This window comes from Diospyros lotus, chromosome 15 (assembly GCF_014633365.1).
Source record: "Diospyros lotus cultivar Yz01 chromosome 15, ASM1463336v1, whole genome shotgun sequence".
NCBI classification, from domain to species: Eukaryota; Viridiplantae; Streptophyta; class Magnoliopsida; order Ericales; family Ebenaceae; genus Diospyros; species Diospyros lotus.
This window is the reverse complement of record NC_068352.1, coordinates 19434302-19454301: the sequence shown is the minus strand read 5'-3', so window position 1 is coordinate 19454301 and position 20000 is coordinate 19434302. Positions and strand designations below refer to the sequence as shown.

Sequence of the window (20000 nt, the reverse complement as noted above, 5' to 3'; positions counted from 1 at the left end):
TAGGTGAAAATATTAATATATTTAAAATTGTTGTTAACACATTAAAATAAAATAAAAGGACTTAAATATTGTTAAAAAGTTATCTACAATAAAAAATAAAAAGTAATTTATAAAAATATTTTTATTTTGTACTTTAATTTAGTGTATCAATAACACTTTAGAACGAGTTTTCCCTTTTGTTTCAAAGAAAAAAAGAAAAATAAATTAAGGGAAGGTAAGGTTACTAAAGAGCCCCTGCAAGCTCAAAAATAGGGCTTTACACGCATATAAATACCAATCAATCAGAGACTGTCTTCTTCGTCTCTCTGTCTTGCGGCAGCCTCTACAGTGTCTCAGAAAATGGCGGCGGCGTCTACCTCCCTGTCTGCGTCGGTGACGGCGGCGGCTTCTTCATCGTCCAAGTCCTTGAAGCCGGCCTCTTTCAAAGCCCCAGCTCTCAATCTAGGGTTTCTCTCTTCGTCGTCTTCGAGGACTGCCTTGGCGTCTCTGAAAGCTCGAATCGTGCCCGGAAATGGAGCTGCTTCCGGCGCCGGCTCTGCTCTAGGAGCTCGCATGGTTTCCATGCCTGCTATCAAGGCCCCGAGCCCTCTCGATTTCGAGACCTCCGTCTTCAAGAAGGAAAAGGTTACTCTCGCTGGTCACGATGAGGTATTTTATTGGCCGCCATAATTCTTAGAATCTCTTTCTTTTCGTTTGGATTTGCGAGTGATTTTTTTTTTTTTCGGTTTTTTTCTAGTATATTGTGAGAGGAGGGAGGAATTTGTTCCCTTTGCTGCCTGATGCATTCAAGGGAATCAAGCAAATTGGGGTTATCGGCTGGGGCTCACAGGTTCATTTCACTCCAAATTACCTTGACTGTCTTAAATTTCCTAGCAGAATATTTTCGATTTCTATGGCTTGACACTTTGTTCTGGTTGGTTCCTGTGTACATGTTTCTAAGTTGTTGATTTGTAATGCAACATTGCTCGTATTTTGTTATTGTTTCTCTTGACGATCGTTTTACTGTTTTTAATTGGTCCGATGAATGTATTATACTCGATTGATTTGTAGGGTTTGCTAATTTTTGAAGCATTCAAAGTTCAAATCTTTGAACTTTCTTGCATTCTATACCAGTGGCCATTTAGGCTTGGACAAGTGGTGATCAGCTTCCAAAGTAAACTGGCATTCTCTTTTCAAACAAACTAGAGGAAAATAAAAATACTTGATTGTTACAGTTTTACTAATTTGAAACCCTAAACCCCAGTTTTTGGCCCGGGGGTGGAAATTATTGCAAGATCTCACTGTGAATGTCACCTGCTAATATTGTTTACATTTGCTTGCTCTCATTGTTTTCCATGATTTGTCGTGTGGTCTTCTGGGGATTAGTTTACACGTACATAAGTCTCACCTGCTAAATTAGTTTACATGTGCCTGTTGTCATGATTTCCATGACTTGCTTTGTGGTTTTCTGGGAATAATCTAAAAACACTTTCCTTTATTTGAATATGTGAATTTCCATACTTAATTAAACAAATTCATTGAATGCTCTGTTGTGATTGTGGATATTTGTAAATAGATGCCGTCACTATGGATCTATATTAAGATAAAACAACATGCTTCTTTTTTATTTTTAGGGCCCTGCACAAGCACAAAATCTGAAGGATTCTCTTGCAGAAGCAAAATCTGACATTGTGGTCAAGGTGATGTTTGCTTTCCTGTAACTCCCTTTCTTAACTGTTCACCGACCTTGCTAGAATTAACATTTCTCTTTTTCCCCCCCATTTTTAATCATCAGCAAGGTATGTTGTTAAACTACTCATCTCCTAACATGTTCGTTGCAATATAGATTGGTCTCAGGAAGGGTTCTCGTTCCTTTGCTGAGGCACGGGCTGCTGGTTTTAAGGAAGAGGATGGAACCCTTGGTGACATATGGGAGACAGTATCTGGTAGTGATTTGGTGCTGCTTCTGATTTCTGATGCAGCACAGGTTGGTAGATCGTACATTTGTATTTTTCTTAACTAAAATTTTTGGCTGAAACATTTGATCTTGCTTCATGGTTTTGTTTTCCTGATAATACCAATTATTGAGAGAAAAGATTTTAAAAAGTTGAGCATGATCATACATTCTGGTGCTTTTTGGCTGCACCTCCCATAAATTGGTGCTTTCTTACTTTTGCGCATTAATGTCACTTGTGAAATTATGTTCTGTCCAAAGTTGTGAATTCTGGAAAATATGTTATTTTAATTGGTGAATCCCTTTTACTTTCTGTGTCAAAATGACAATATAGCATTATATTGATGAATATTCCTGAATGAACTCTACTATTGGGGTTTAAAGAAGTATGTGATTAACTTTCATATACCTCTTTTCTGTCGCATCTTGAAGATCTTTGATTTTGCCAATTTTGTTGATACCATTGCTTGTTATAGAAGAGCGTGTGTCATCTTGGGCAATTGCAAACTTTTTCTATTCCCTATCTTGTGTAATGGAAAAATCAATTAGTGAATTGTTCCTGATAATATCCTGATATAGGAAAAGTGAAACCCACAGATCTTAAAATATTTCTAGAGGCTGACGCATAAGTTCCTTTTAGATAAAAGGGAGGTTTATTTACAATCTCAAGGAAACCAGCCACAAAGGATTTAAGGATACTTAGAAGAGGAAGAGGGGAGGTACTGCTGAACTGAAGGGCAATGACAAGGAAACAGTCCTCCACCTGCTAAATTTGCTGCAGGGCCTGATGGGATATTAAAGTGACTATCCACTTGAGTCATAGTTGGACCGTGGACAATTTTATATACATGCACTTTATAAATGATTTTGGTGTATGTTTGTTTTCTTAATTTGAGTTCACCTGTTAAATATTGCAGGCTGATAATTATGAGAAAATATTCTCTCACATGAAGCCAAATAGCATTCTCGGGCTCTCCCATGGGTTCCTTCTTGGCCATTTGCAGTCAATGGGCCTTGATTTCCCAAAGAACATCAGCGTGATAGCTGTATGTCCCAAGGGAATGGGCCCATCTGTGCGGAGACTCTATGTTCAAGGGAAGGAGATAAATGGTGCTGGAATAAATTCCAGCTTTGGTGTCCACCAGGTATCTTTCTGTTCTCTATGTCATGTATTGTCCTTGCTGGTATTTTGTTAATATATGATTCAGCTACCCAATGTCTTTACAGGATGTGGATGGTAGGGCCACTGATGTTGCCCTTGGTTGGTCTGTTGCCCTTGGTTCTCCTTTTACATTTGCAACTACACTGGAGCAGGAATATAAGAGTGATATTTTTGGTGAACGAGGTATGCTGTTTTCGTCACCCTTATCTTGTGTTATTTTTAACACAACATAACATCTAATAATTGCTCGTGTGATTTAATAGGCATTCTGCTTGGTGCTGTGCATGGAATTGTTGAGACCTTGTTTAGAAGGTATACTGAAAAAGGAATGACTGAAGATTTGGCGTACGAGAATACTGTTGAGTGCATAACGGGGATTATTTCTAAGACCATATCAACTCAGGTTAGTTGATGCTAGAGATGGAATCTGCGTGGACAATTCATCATATGTTTCTAAACTCTCAACCATTTCATGGTTAGGATGTTTTCCTAACTGTATGCTGCTTCATTCCCTCTAACAGGGCATGCTGTCTGTGTACAATTCATTATCAGAAGATGACAAAAAGGAATTTGAGGCTGCATACAGTGCCTCCTATTATCCCTGCATGGATATCCTATATGAGTGCTATGAGGATGTAGCCAGTGGTAGTGAGATCCGGAGTGTTGTCTTGGCTGGACGTCGCTTTTATGTATGTTTTTACCTTTTCTAATGTTTATGCATGTAGCTCTGCAATGATGTTTCTGAAAATTTTTAGTGAAAATGTGCCTTCCTGCTTCACTGTTTCTGAATGGATTTTGTTCGTTTTATTTTATTTTGTTTACAGGAGAAGGATGGCTTGCCGGCTTTTCCCATGGGTAAGATAGATCAGACTCGGATGTGGAAAGTAGGTGAACGTGTTCGGGCAGCTCGTCCAGCTGGTGACCTGGGGCCGCTGTGCCCATTCACTGCTGGTGTCTATGTAGCACTAATGATGGCTCAGGTAAGCACAATTTTTGCAATAGTGAGTTAAAAATTGGTTCTGCCATCATGCATCAATCTCTATGTTTGGTTTAGAGGGTAAGTTTCACTGTGCAATCCAAATCTAACTACGGAATAGGAAAATATTAAGCAAACAATGAAGAAATTTGGCCTATCTGATGGATATGTATTAAACACAATTTGGTAATGGCGCCTTTGCAATTTAACTGCTGTTTGTTATGCCTTGTGGAACCTAATCTTATGAATGTGGTGTGTGATACTGGAGAATATTGTCTAGTGCTTTTATACCCTATGTTATCCTCTTATCATTTAGTCTGATACAATCTTTTAATCTTCTACTAAAACGAACAGATTGAAATTTTGAAGAAGAAAGGCCACTCCTACTCTGAGATCATCAATGAAAGCGTAATTGAGGCTGTGGATTCGCTGAATCCTTTCATGCATGCCCGTGGAGTCTCATTCATGGTCGATAATTGTTCGACAACAGCACGTTTAGGATCAAGGAAGTGGGCTCCCCGGTTCGACTACATTCTGACCCAGCAAGCCTTGGTGGCAATCGACAGTGGTGCTCCCATCAACAGAGACCTCATCAGCAACTTCTTATCGGATCCAGTGCACGGGGCGATGGAGGTCTGTGCTCAACTTAGACCGACTGTTGACATCTCTGTGCCGCCAGATGCTGACTTTGTTCGACCCGAGTTGCGTCAGTCCAGCAACTAAGCGGCGAAGAATTTATTTAGCTTGCGTGAGCTGGCTGCTAGTTTCTGTTAGATTACTTAGATGGGGAAGTTTTATCAAGTCATATGGGGTCGCTGGTTTTGCCTAGTAAGTAGTAGCCACTGTTTCCTGCCACTGCATTTCCAAGAGTTGCTGTGTTCTGCATGTACTGAATGAATAATTATATGTACTTCTTATATTTGTCATATTGAGCTTTATTGTGCTTCTATTGAATGAATGGGGGCATTTTATTAATATGCAATATATATATGTTGTTTAGTTTGGGGAATAAAATTTTGGGTAACATTTTGGTATCCTTATACTTTATACAGGATCTGGGCTCCAACTAGATCGACATCAATTACTCATCTCTTCTTACCTGTGGAAACTTGTTTGAGATTTGTCGTATTATTCTATTTTTGTTGACCTTACTGTTAACCATATAGAAGTTTACATAAATTATTTTCAACTTAACAAAGTTTTCATAAGGTTTACACTTTTACAGAGGGAAATGAATAGGAAGGGATTCGTTTCATTTGGAAGGCATATTATTAATTGAATAAAATGAAAATTTTGAATTGCACTTAGATATTCTTTGTTCTAGGTAATTTACAAGGAGATCATCTTATAGTTTAAAAATATTTTTAAAAGTTTTATAATTTATTTTTTTGTTCAAATACCTCAATTAGAGACTCTTTACATTTTTGAATTTTGTAATTTAAAAATATCTTTAGAGGTTTTATAGTTTAATTTTTTGTCCAGATCCTTTATTTAAAGATATTTTTGAACTGATAGTGGTAAAGAGCGTTTGAGAAGAAGAGATAAATCATTTGAACTCTTAAAGACATTATTTTTTTGATAAGTGAAAAATTACAAAAATTATTTATACGAAGGGAGGTGGAAAGATTTACAACTCCCCCATTCATAAATCGTCCTTTTGGTACATAATACTTACCACTCATACTGTCATACATACCCTTAAAAATTTTAAGAACATCTTGAAACTACAATGAACCAAAATTACTCTCAGTGGCTCTCCCAGCTCGCAATGCCTACTATCGTTCATTCTCCTAGAAAGACAAAGTCATTCAATTGAGGGTTTCTTTTTCGCATTTTTAGCTAAAAGCATGAAGAAAATAGACAGCCCTTTATGTCTGCTCGTCTGAATATTTTCTGCAAAATTTCAGTGAACTGAGACATTTTTGTTCCTCTGCTTCTGACATGTTTTATTTTGTTTTGTTTTTGTTTTCATTTTTAATATTAAGTATTACAGGAGAAGGATGGCTTGCCTGCTTTTCCCAATGGGTAAAATAGATCAGACGTGGAAGTGGAAAGGAGTTGAACGCGTTAGGGCAGCACGTCCAGCAGATGACCTAGGCCCGCTATATACCCCTTCACTGCAGGTGTCTAAATAGCGCTAATGATGGCTCAGGTAAGCACACTTTTTCATTTTGGGTTAAACCGGATTCCTCTAGTTGTTGGTCACCATGTCAATCTCTATGCTTGCGTTCGAGTGCAAGGTTCATCGTGCGATCCAAATCTAAACTACTCAAGAGCAAGATATAAGCACACAATGCAGAAAAACAGTCTTATCTCTGTTGTTGCCTTCTCATTTTAAGTGTTAGTTGCTGCCATCTTCAGGAACCTAACCTGGTGAATTCTATAAGAAACCGGCCAACCGAATAGTTTCGATTATACCTTCTTTGATCCGTAGAGTTGCAAGCGCAAACTCCTCTAAGTTGCTCCACACGATCTACCCTTTCCACGACGCCCCAAGTAGTGCTAGCAAACCCTAGGCGCCTCCAATGAGAGATCCGAATTTTTTGCTTTTATTTTTCAGCTTCTTAAGTGGCCTATTTATAGAGTAAAAACCCTAATTATACATTTGAAAAACCCTAAACGATTTAGGTCTGGCCCATAATCATATTGGGTCGTATCTCTTTTTTAAATTATGGAACGGGCTCGATCTAAGTGTGTTACCCCTTAGGTCCACCATTGGGCTAGATGTAGGCCAACTCTATTGGGCTATAAGAAGGCCCAACTCATTAGATTAATTAAACTCTTTGATTAAATTTATGAGCTTCTTAATTAGCACATCTCATGGGTTTCTTAATTAAACTCTTTAATTAATAGTTTTAGAATTAATCAAATTAATTCTAAAACCCTACATATCATGGTTAACGTCTAGCAACATGCCATGAATACCTAGCCAACGATGAAAAAAACACGAACCTTTTCAATTGCAAATACCGTGCAGTAAAATTCTTTCATCAATCTATGTCTCGATTGAATTTAGGGTATGGTTTTATGACGAAACCTTAATCATTCAATAACTATGTATCCATTCCAGATTTATGACTTAATAGGTGAAATCAAAACACCTTTTGATTTCTACCTCACCTTGGCTAAGGATTTCCTCAGTCATGAAATCATCGGAATACATAGGACATCTTCTCATCTTATCGATAAGTGATAAATTCTATTTCGACATCCACAAGCCTTCATATGTGATAAGGTTAGGCCCAGTGATAATTTGTTAATGACTCCATTGGAATCCAAAAAGAACCAAAGCGTAACTAGTCAAATATAAGACTACCATGATGTCTCAAGTCTAAGAACCAATCTGCACTATTGCAACACAGCAATTCCAATTCGACAATAAACAATTACCATTAGGAATTCTGTAGCGGGTCAGTTCAGTGTACTTATTCTTATAATAAGCACCCACATATATGCACTAGTGTCCACACACCAATGTCTATGAAACAAGACATTCTCTTAATTGAACATGCATCATATATGCTAGTCTATCCGAGTTATTAGTGTCAAATCCTAATAACTCTATGACTAAGAACATTTAAGATCAAGGCTTATAAGGAATATGTTTCATGATCGTCATCTCTATGCACGACCATATTCTATGAGCCTATTTGATCTATGGACTTTGTCAAGAATGGAAATAATAAAAACAACCATCAATGACAAATAAAACATAATGCCTTACAATAATAATTGATTGAAGATAAAAGAGTCACAATAAAAAATATGGGCATAACTCTAACAAATTCAGCATGCTATCATACCCATTTTGTGGAAGAAAGGTCACTCCTACACAGAGATCATCAACGAAAGCGTGATTGAGGCTGTTGATTCGCTGAATCCCTTCATGAAAGTGCGTGGTGTCTCATTCATGGTTGATAATTGTTCAACGGCAGCTCGTCTAGGATCAAGGAAGTGGGTTCCCCTATTCAACTACATTCTCACCCAGCAGGCCTTGGTGGCAGTTGACAGTGGTGCTCCTGTCAATCGAGACCTCATTAACAACTTCCTATCGAATCCTGTGTGCGGGTCGATGGAGGTCTGTGCTCGACTTAGACCAACTGTCGATGTCTCTGTGCTGCCTGACACCAACTTTGTTCGACCTGAATTGCTCCAATCCAGCAACTGAGTCTCGAAAATTTAGCTTGAGCTCTCTAGTTTCTGTTAGGTAACTGATAAGTTTGTTTTAAGTCTTGTTAGTATGGTCACTGGTTTTGCCTAGTCTACTGTTGCCTGATACTGCATTTCCAAGTTGCTCTTGCTTTGTTCTGCTTCTACTGAATGAATAAATAAAGGATATGAGCTTTATGTTCGTCATCTGGGCCCTAAATGACAAATTTTTCACCAATTGCGATACTTTTGGTGGCATCAAAATTTTGTCACATAATCTTTTTTTTTTTTTTTTTTTTTGTGACAATCTCTATCGCGGCACTATTTGTGAATAACATTATTTTATGTATATTAAAAAATGTATAGATTATTGTAATAATTTGATAAAGGTGGACAATAACGAGGCTTGAAACATGATAATAAACGTCACTAGGATTAAGAATAATTTTCACTCTTCAAAAAATAGTGCAAAGGTTTCGGCGACTACCCCTCAAGATACAACAAGCTCTTCAAAACTCGTGTACAATATTCATGAGTTTTGGAGATAAAAAGAGTAACAAGAAAGCAAAGATGAACCCAACAAAGTAGCAACATGAGAAATGCTTGAAATGGATGATGGTTTTCTTGTGTACCACAAGTGTGGCAAGAGACTGCTTTTATAAGAGAGGAACGTGAACGTTGAGAGGAAATCAGTAGTTAGAAGACTGGTTCAAAATGGATAAGAAGAAGATAAAATAAAATGAAGAAAAAGGATAAAAAAAGAAAAATTGGTCATGAAAAACCTATTCTTTCTCCGAGTTGAAGATTGATTCAAATCATTTTGGGGTAGACCAATTTAATATAAATTATGTAAGGAAAAAAATAAAAAGTTGCCAAGTATGCCCTAAGCTTGGGGGATCTTTGATTTTGTCTTGAGTTGGCCCAATCTCATGAGTTCAAGACCTAACTCTCTCATAGATTTTATAGGTGTAAACAGGTTTAATATATATAAAAAGATGAAGAAAAATTTCTATCCAACCAATGTGAAACAAAAAACACTATAAATAATTTGAAATACCACTTAATTTACAACATAAATTGCTTGTAAAGTTGGCCCAATTTGGGCTGAGAGGAAAAGGTAAGAAAGGTATGAAAAGAGTTGGAAGAGAAATTGAAAATTGTATAAAATCTTTCCTGACAAAATGGAAGAAAATGGGAGCCACAGAGCTTTTGAGGTTTGGTTACGGCAGCAAGAGGGGATTCCCATCGCTGTAAGATAGTGAACTTGGGGCAAGGAAGGAAAGGTTAATGGACAAAGAATAGCGCCAATTATGGGGTTATTGGGCTTCACTTAATAAATAAGGACCAAGTCAAATTAATAACTAAATAAGTTAACGAACTCATGTTAATGGGCCCATGGGCCCGAGTGAAAAATAGCCCTCACGATAATTGAGTCGAGACAACCCAATTAAGGTCTTGGAATTGGACTGATTAGGTCAAATTATATAATACTAGTCAATGATGTCTTACACTCAGGGTACAGGTTAGTTGGCAAGGATGAGTGTTATGTTAGTGTCAATTTGATGGGGCCCAAGTTCAAACCTTCTTCTACGTAGTGAGATAAAGTCTCACACTTACGATTTACCTTCTTCTGCGTAATCGAGAACACGAATACAGGGGACGCGCAAGAACAATTATCCTAAGATAAGGATCTTAAAATTTTGTCTAATTTATATATTATTGGTTTCCTATGGTGCAGCTCTAAGTAGAATATGTTTGCAATAAAACACTAAACTTAACAGCATAGGTGAAACTCAAATCAAAACTAAATTGGCCCTAAAATAGATAATTATCATAAGAAAAAAAGGAAAACAAAAACCCAAACATATTTATTGAAGATGCTTCAAATCAAAGAATAATTGGATTGAAGAATCATTGTATTGCTTCCTCATGAGGAAAGGGTGTTATGGATAACTTTGGCACAAAGTTAGAATTATTCTAACACTAAAGAAAATGTATTCAAACAAAAAATTATTTTGTAAGGACGCATAAAAAATTATAATTGAAGATTAACAAACTTAAGGTGTGTTTGATTGTTTTCATAGAAAATATGTGTAATAATTACACATTTTCTATGGTAAATGTGTGCAATCGAACACTCTTAATGTAATTTGAAATTGTATTCCTTCCACGAGTAAAGAGAAGCAAGGAATATAATTATATTGGATAAAATTAATAAGCACTCATTGAACTTTAAAGTTGTAATTATTTACTCACTAAACTTTAAATTGTAACCAATTACTCACTGAACTTTACTCAACATCAACCATCCATCACTTGTTATAACATCGTCAGCTATTACAAAGGAAAATGCTAACGAAATCTGACGTGGCTAACAGAATTTGACGTGGCAAAAATTAATTTAACATACACTTATTAAACTTTAAAAATGTAACTATTTACTCACTGAACTTTTCTCAACGTCAACAATCTATCACCCTGTTACATTATCGTCTGATCTTGAAACATATTAAAAGATTTTTGTATGTATTTGGGATCACTTACTTTTTAAATCAAAAGTCAAAAACTAAACTAATGATTCAAATTAAAAAAATTACTTATGCAAACCAAAAGTAAAAAAAATGTTTTCTTAATTTTTTTTATCTTCATTACGAACAACGAAATTCAACATATTCAATAATGAGACCAAGAGCCAAAAACTGAAGGTATGTCGGTCACCGAATATGACCAATTTGGTCACTCATTGAATTTCATTGTTCGTAATGGAGGTACAAAAATCTAAGCAAACATTTTTTTTTACTTTTGGTTTGCATCAGTAGTTTTTTTTTTTAATTTGAATCAATAATTTAGTTTTTGGCTTTTAGTTTGAGAAGTAAGTGATCTCAAATGCATACAAAAATCTTTTAATATGTTTCAAGATCAGATGGTGATGTAATAGGGTGATGGATGGTTGATGTTGAGCAAAGTTTAGTAAGTAAATAGTTACATTTTTAAAGTTCAGTGAGTGTATGTTAAATTAATTTTTGTCACATCAGATTCCGTTAGCCACGTCAGATTCCGTTAGAATTTTTCATTTGTAATAGCTGGCGGAATTATAATGAGTGATGGATAGTTGACGTTGAGTAAAGTTCAGTGAGTAATTAGTTGTAATTTAAAGTTCAGTAAGTAAATAATTACAACTTTAAAGTTTAATGAGTGTTTATTATTTTCATCTTAATTATATTATGATTGTAAGTTGTAATTTAATAGTTGGAAGTGCATTTGATGATGCAGAGGTTTCATGTTTGAGTCTTCTAAGCTTTAATATTGTTTTTGTTGAACTCCCCCTTATAAAGATAATAAATTAATACTGGACAAATCTAAATAACAGTGCAATAAATTAGATAATGGAACCAACAAAACTAAAATAATGTAGGGGTTGTAAACTGAGGCCTGTGTGAGACATAGTATTAGTTTTGTGTGCCCTAATGCTAAATTTGGATGACATCTAACGAGTTTGTTTTAATGCATTAATTATATTTTTGTATAAATATATAAAAGATAAAATTTTCTTCATTTATATTTTCTCTAATCATTTATATGAATGAGTCTCTACATCTTTTGTGTGAGAATCTTATTCTCAAGGTGTTGAGACTGTGTGACAGAATTCCTTAGTAACAAAACTTCTTAAACTATTCCTAATTTTTAGATTCTTTGGATAGGAACTCTGATCAATTGAGTATGAACTAGTACAGGGGTTACTGCCTCATTCGGTATAGGAATACTGATGGGATGATGGTGTGTCATACGCCATATGACATGAGTTGTCATTAGTAAACTTATGGATGGTCGTTGGGGAACGATCAGCTGAATGTGACGCTAATGACTAACCACATGGCCTGATGGATAATGGTCGTGTCATCAGGTTACAATGGTGTGTTGATCCTTAGACTTGAACTGACACGGTTATTTTGTGTATTGGTGTGTGGGATTTGCTAATGACCCGAACCATCCAATTAGGAGGTGAAAATGTTCATCTATGTAATTTCGTATTACTGGTGTATATATAGAGAAAGGTGTTGGAAATAGGATCTGTTATCCTCATCAGTAATTGATGGGGTGAACGTCTTATGTGATCTACTATTTAGTATGACGGGATAATCCCGAGCCAAAACAGATTGAAAGTCAAGAAAGGTGTTTCCTGAGGTGTCTTCTGGTCACATTAATGAGGTCTGACACATAATTAATGAGTTTGTCACTTCATGACTCTCGTTCAGTCGGGACGTTAGGCAATGGAATGATTATAGCACATGGTAATCGTCAATTGTAATAAGTTCACTTGAAATGAGACTTCATTATCACCTATATTGTCCTAAACCATTGCTGGCACTATTCAGGAACTCATGGAACATCGTTGAGATTTGGAGAAGTTTCAGTGATGGGTCAAAGGGTTGACTAATACTGAAAAGGGTTTTGGTGTTATCTGATTGCTAGTTGACAGTGAACCTAGAAAGTCACACACCATATAGTGTTGCGTTTTAGTATCGACATTGTGTGCTTAAAATCTCAACCATTGACCTCTCTTGCTAAAATTGCATAGTACAAAGTGCATAGTAATAATGCATAGTGTATAGTGTGAAATCAATTATTGATTGTAGACGGCGGATGCAAATAGTGCATAGTGCATAGTAAATTACATGATTGCTTAATTATTAAAGGGGGTGGCTGCATGGATTTCAGAGGAGAATTAAATTAGGGGAGGAGAAGGGAGAAAAGGGGAAATTGGGGATTTATTTAATGGCAAAGGCAAGGCCTCAACCTTCTATCTCTTTCTCTCTCATGATTTTACTTCATTTTCTTTCTTTCTTATTCCTTTGAAAAATCATAGAAATTATACGTGTAATTGTTGCATGTATTATTTTGAGACATAGACATCAATGATACGTAGATCGTCTATGTCTAGTACAAGAAGAGGTGACTGGGACAGTACCTTGTTGCATATTAAGTGTGGACCGACTAGAACCACCACATCTTGGGGTGGACTTTGTCTCAATACAAAAACCAGTTCTGTATTTCATCCCTTCATCGGGCAGTAAGTATGCATTTATTTATATTCAATTGTTAAATATGAGTGTTACTTAAATACCCAAACTATATAAGATGTGTATATTATATTCCTCTACGTGTATATGATACACGGTAAAAGAATTATTTTTGCATGTACCGCCATACTTGTGATTCCCTTTAGTGGTATCAGAGTCTCAGTTTGGTATTTAATGCATATACGTGAATATATGTTTCAAATATTACATTTAATCAGCATGTCGATTCTGGCAATTAGAGAACATATTCTAATTGATTCGTTTTTATGGTTGTAAAGTAATTTGCATTGGAAATTAATACAGGGATTTAAATATACTTGTTTGGATGTCAGATTGTATTATTTGACATATGCAAGATAAATATTTTCAAAAATTATTTTGAAACAACGAAAGCAGATGTATGTACAGGATAAGCATGGACTTAGTATGTATGAATGAATGAATGTTACTTGGCTTCATTTGATTTAATGCATTAAAGAAAATAAGCTATCGACCTATTTCTATTTAATATCATGATAGTCTCAGGCTTCCAATTTCAACCTCTCCCATCCCATTCCAAATTCCAATTCTCCTAGGAACTTAGGCGGATCATGTGCCTCTTGCTCCCTTAATATATTATATTATACGTATGCATAGCATATGCAATCATTCCCAATTAATTTTCTCATTCATCCATTTATCATTGAGCCATATACAATTCTTCTTTGAAGTGGCCCCACTTCTCTCTCACATATGTGATTACTTAATTCATAGCAATCCACTTAGAATTTCTGAGTTTAAGAATCATTAAAGCGAGCATCGCTATCCTTTTCCTTACGGGTATCATTGTTTCTTTATAGGAATGGACAAGAGGATAAAACCCCCCACAGTGACCTAATAAAGTTTTTACAATTAAATTGTTCATTTAAACCTAGATCTTAAGATCTCTAGTCAACTAGGTTGGGTTTCCATTGTATCAACTTATTCTTTCATGGGCTTTAGTCCCATTCCTCTTGACGACTTTTCAATTAACTCTCTATTCAACCCTTTTGTTAGTGGATCCGCGATATTATCCTTTTACTTCACGTAGTTAATAGAGATAATTCTAGTTGAGAGTAGTTGTCTAATGGTATTATATCTATGACGTATATGTCTAGACTTACCATTATACATATTACTCTGTGCCATTCCAATTACAGATTGACTATCACAATGTATACATATTGGAGACACAGGTTTCTTCGATATTGGAATATCCTCTAAGAAATGGCATAGCCATTATGCCTCTTCACCACATTTATCTAAGGCAATAAACTCAGTCTATAGTGGATCTGGCTATAATAATCTATTTAGAGGATTTCCAAACCACAACTATACCTGCAAGTGTGAACATATATCCACTTGTAGATTTTGAGTCTTTTACATCATTATATCCTTCTAAGACAGCTGGGTATCTGGTGTAATGCAACTCATAGTTATGAGTATACCCTAAGTACCTAAGTACTCTTACTATTTTTTTTCCAATGATTAACATTAGGATTACTCGTATATCTACTTAGTCTACTAACTGTATAACCAATATCTGGTCTAGTACAACTCATTAAATACATTAGATTTCCAATTACTCTAGAGTACTTTACTTGAGAAATACTCTTACCTCTATTCTTGGATAAATGAAGACTAATGTCAAATGGTGTTCTAGCCATGCCAGAATCATTCTTATTGAATTTCTCTAGAATTTTGTTCACGTAATGTGACTGACTCAAAATGAGACCATATGATATTCTTGTGATTTTAATCCCTAAAATCACATCCCTATATCCTTCATGTCCAATTTTGAATTCAGCATATGCTTAGTAGATTTGACTATCTTGTTATTACTATCAACAATGAGTATATCATCCACGTAAAGACACAAAATGACATAGTCATTTCTTGTATCTTGAATATAAACACATTTGTCACACTCATTGATCTTAAACCTATTGGTTATCATTGCATTATCAAATTTTTCATGCCATTATCAAATTTTTAAGTCATACAATGATTTTACCAATTTACAGACTTTCTTTTCTTGTCCTGAAACTATAAAACCCTCAAGTTATTCCATATATATTTCTTCATCCAAATATTCATTTAAGAAAGTTGTTTTCACATCAATTTGATATACTTCTAAATTTTGCAAAGCTACAATTGCAAGTATCATCCTAATGGAGTTTATTCTCGTTATAGGAGAATACATATCAAAGTAATCTAAGCCTTCTTATTGCCTGTAACCTTTAATTACAAGTCTAGTCTTATACTTATCAATAGAACCATCTACTTTCATTTTTCGTTTAAAGATCCACTTTCCTAAAGGTTTACACTTAGGAGGCAGATCTACTAGTTCCCAAGTATGATTCTATTTTATAGAATCAACTTCACTTTTAATTGTTTCTTTCCACAAAAGTCCCTTTGAAGAACCTATAGTCTCTTCATAATTTTGTGGTTCTTTTTCTAACAAGTAAGTTAGAAAATTTGGGCCAAAAGATTTTTCTACTCTTATTTTTTTGCTTCGTCTAGGTTCATTTTGAAGTTTTTGTTCATATTCTGAATTATGACTCTCTTTATTCATAGTATCATATGTTCATTTAAATGAACTTGAACTCTCATTAGAGTTACAAGGAAACACATGTTCAAAGAATAATGCATTTATTGATTCCATTATAGTGTTCTTGTGTATATCTGGGTTTTTAGACTCATAAACAAGGAATCAATAAGGATTATTGTTATGTGCATACCCAATAAAAATACAATTTACTGTTTTAGGACCTATTTTCATTTTTTCTAGTGTCAAAATAATAACTTTTGCCCCACACTCTTAAGTATTTGTAGGATAGTCTCCTACTTTTCTAGAATTCATAGGGAGCATTTTCTTCTTTCTTTTGAGGTATCTCATTTAAAAGATAATTGCTTGATAAAATTGCTTCACCCCACATGTTTTAAGGTAGTCCAAAACTTATTAACATCGCATCATCATTTCTTTCAATGTGCGATTTTTGTTTTTCGCTACACCATTTGATTGAGGTGAATAAGGCGCTGTGACTTTATGTACAATTCCATGTTGTGCATAAAATTCGCCAATCAGTGTTTCATACTCTCCACCTCGATGACCTCTTAATGCTTTAATTTTTTCATCAAGTTGATTTTCAACTTCATTCTTATAGAGAATAAATTTCTCTAAATCTTCATCCTTACTTTTAAGTAGATATACATAACAATATTTTGTGCTATCATCGACAAAATTAATAAAATACTTATTGTCATATCTTATTTGTACAAATTTTAAATCGCACACATCATTATGAATTAGATCAAGGGGTTCGGTGTGTAATTTTTTTTTTAAAATATGATCTTGTTAATTTTGCCTCTACATAAGTTTCACACTTATGGTTTGAATCGATATGGAAAGAGGGTATATGATCCAAATTAATTAATCTACGCAATATATCATAATTAACATGATCTAGTCTACCATGCCATAAATTGGAGGACTAAAGCAAGTAAACTGAAGGCTTAGTACTCTTATTCATGATGGTCATTACATTGAGCTTAAAAAGCCCATCTAGCACATAACCCTTCCCAACATACATTCTAGATTTTGACAAAATAATTTTATCTAACTCGAATACCATACGGAATTCATGATTGTTCAACAGCGACCCGGACATCAAGTTCTTGCAAATTTTTGGCACATACAACACGTTGTTTAGAGTCAGTTTTTTTTCCAGATGTCATCTTCAATAGCACTTTCCCCTATCTCTCAATCTTAGAAGAAGTAAAATTGCCCATGAAAACCTTCTCCCTATTAAGTGGCTCGAAGATGGTGAACAACTCCCTATTTGAGCAAACATGTCTTGTGGCACTAGTGTTAATCCACTATTCTCTCGAGTTAGACCCGACCAAGTTCACCGCAAATACCATGGCTAACAGGCTTATATTGGACATATCTTCAGTCATGGTATACACCACATATGCCTCATGGCTCCTGGTCTTCTTTTTTGGAAGTCTACACTACTCCATAGATCTGTGTCCCATCTTGCCATAATTGAAGCATTTCCCTTGGAACTTGTTCTTGGAGACTCCTCGTCTCGGTCCTAGCTTCGACTTGTTCTTCTTGTATTTGGAGTTTTGCCTATGCTAGTACATTCACCTTAACAACATTAGGACTGAAACCTTTCTTCTCTAACCCTCTATTGTCTTCTTCAATTCCAAGCCTAACAATCAGCTCTTCAAGATTCATTTCCTTTTGCTTATGCTTAAGGTAGTTCTTAAACTCTTTCCAACCAGAAGGTAACTTCTGAATAACAATGGTCACTTGGAAATATTCACTTAGAATCATCCCCTCTGCATGAATTTCATGTAAAATTACTTGAAGTTCTTGCACTTGACTCACCACAATTTTGGAATCCACCATTTTAAAATTGAGGAATCGCCCAACTATGAACTTTTTGGTCCCAGCATCTGATTAGTGATTAATTTTGTAAAAATTTTGTTATAATTATACCCTTCTTTTGATCTTAAAAATGGTTTAAATTAGATATTAATATATATTTTATGGTTATATGCAAGTTTAAATTGAAAAATGAATGAAATAAAATTTTAAAGTAAAATTTAATAATAATAATAATAATAATATATAAAATTATATATAATACATATACATCATTATATGCATGCATGTAATATATATATATATATAATATATGTGCCATGTGTAATACATAGATATAATATATAATTTATTAATAACATTAAATTATTTTTTTTTTAGGCATGAAGAATTCAAGCCCATGAAGATTTAAAGTCCATGAAGAAATCAAACCAATGAAGAAATCAAGCCCATGAAAAATTAAAGCCCATGAAGAATTCAAACCCACGAAGAATTAAGGCCCAATTTGAGCAACCCATGAAAGATATTATTTGGAGAAGGCCCAGGGATTATTTTTAATCCTAATGAAGATTAAAAAACCAATTTATAAAAATCTATTTTTATTTTTTATGTGAGAGCTTTATTAGGTGTGTTTTTTAGCTAAAATTCATTTAACTATTAGGTGGATATTATAGCTAAAATCCATTTAACTTTATGAGTGCTTTATTATGTATGTATTTTAGCTAAAATCCATTTAATATTAGGTGTGTATTATAGCTAAAATTCATTTAACTTTAAGTGTGTGAGTGCCCATTAGATATAATTATGTCTAGTTGAATAATTGAAATTGTGTGGTTTGTATTGCATCTTGTGGCCTATAAATAGGTCACTTGATTGCATTTGTAAGTGTGATTATTATTCTTGAATAAAAGTTTAGTTGTTTCCTTATAATTCTCTCTTTGAGAATTGTTCTTATTCTTTCTCATTTTCTTTAGTACTTTCTCTTATAATCTTACTTATTTCTTTCTTCTTTTAAATTCTTATGTCATTTATTATTACTTTATTATTCACCGCCTAAATGGCCGGTTAATTTGTGCCTTTAAATTTATGCAATTTTAATTCTTGTCATTTAATTATTCACCGCCTAAATGGCCGGTTAGTTTATGCCTTTAAATTTTTGCAATTTTAATTCATGTCATTTAATTATCCACCGCTTAAATGGCCGGTTAGTTTCTGCTATTTTAATTCTTGTCATTTAAATTCTGTTATTTAAATTACGTCGTTTAAATTCATGTCAATTAACTTTTAAATGGAAATGAGTAGCTAAATCTAATCTTGAGTTAAGGCAAGGACAGTGTCCAACGCCAATGATTCCCAGAGAAAGCTGCGCTTTAAATGAGTAACATAAATTTAAATTTCAATATGAGTGTATCTTAATTATTGAGAAATCACTAGGTTTGGATTGGAGCGTAAGCCTAACTTAGAGCTTTCATGTCACGCATGAGAGTTACTAGAACTGGAAACGCTATCATACCCAAACCTGGATGATTAATTTAGTTGTTTTGTATATTAATTGTAATTGAATTTATGGTAGTTGCTTAAATTAGAATCTCGCATATCATGTATGGGATTGCTTAAAGTAGAACTATCATCATCTCTAATTGCATTTAATAACAAACCCTCATATCTGAAATTAAATTAATATTGCTAATCTTTTATGCTAAAATTTGGGAATCAACGGGTTGGTACTGAAATTATCTTAACTCGAGCACTATCCAAATTCATATTTTTACGTTTAATGTTCATTTCAATTTCTTCCTTACTTTATTTTTTAGTATTTGTTGTCTAAAAAATAAAACCATAAAAAAAACCTTGTTGCCAATTTGTCCAAATGTGTGTGCGTGTGTGTGACATTTTTTTTCTTTTGCCATAAATAAATCTCTCAGTGGACGACCTGGATTCATCCAGAAAATATAAATTTAAATTTGGGCTACAACTGCACTCGTACACTAGCGAGTATAAACCTCTCACCAAAATAAAAAAAATATAAAAGTTTTATTATGATTTGTTTTTATTGTGTTTTAATTGCAGGGTGAGAGTGCAGTCAACATCCTCAGATTTGTATTTCCAGTCTAAAGATTCTCATAGCTCCTTGGCATTGTTCATTGTAATGTATATGTTGTACAATGAATCATGTAGACCATTTAAAACATAGTTTCTGCATAAGAAATCAGATTGGTTCCAAGCTTCAACTATGTTGATGACTTGCACGTCTGTTTCATCCTACTTTAATTTAGGAGCCTCCTCAA

At 34.5% G+C, this 20000-nt stretch overlaps 1 protein-coding gene and 1 pseudogene across 1 annotated transcript; both read left to right on the top strand.

The window, feature by feature from the left end:
* Positions 1-293: 293 nt before the first annotated feature.
* Positions 294-5025, top strand: LOC127792017 (ketol-acid reductoisomerase, chloroplastic-like). Its single transcript, XM_052322298.1, has 10 exons — positions 294-648; positions 737-829; positions 1614-1679; positions 1826-1966; positions 2851-3078; positions 3161-3278; positions 3359-3498; positions 3617-3784; positions 3920-4075; positions 4426-5025. Exons 1-10 carry the CDS (start codon positions 340-342, stop codon positions 4792-4794), a joined length of 1788 nt encoding a protein of 595 aa, XP_052178258.1. The 5' UTR covers positions 294-339; the 3' UTR covers positions 4795-5025.
* On the top strand, positions 4855-8255 carry LOC127791618 (ketol-acid reductoisomerase, chloroplastic-like; annotated as a pseudogene).
* Positions 8256-20000: the final 11745 nt, after the last annotated feature.

Excerpts from the sequence above, each read along its gene's own strand:
- LOC127792017 (XM_052322298.1), top strand. The coding sequence starts at position 340 with ATGGCGGCGGCGTCTACCTCCCTGTCTGCGTCGGTGACGGCGGCGGCT. Across the intron at positions 1,680-1,825 it reads AATCTGACATTGTGGTCAAG|ATTGGTCTCAGGAAGGGTTC; the intron begins GTGATGTTTGCT and ends GTTGCAATATAG. Across the intron at positions 3,499-3,616 it reads CTAAGACCATATCAACTCAG|GGCATGCTGTCTGTGTACAA; the intron begins GTTAGTTGATGC and ends TCCCTCTAACAG.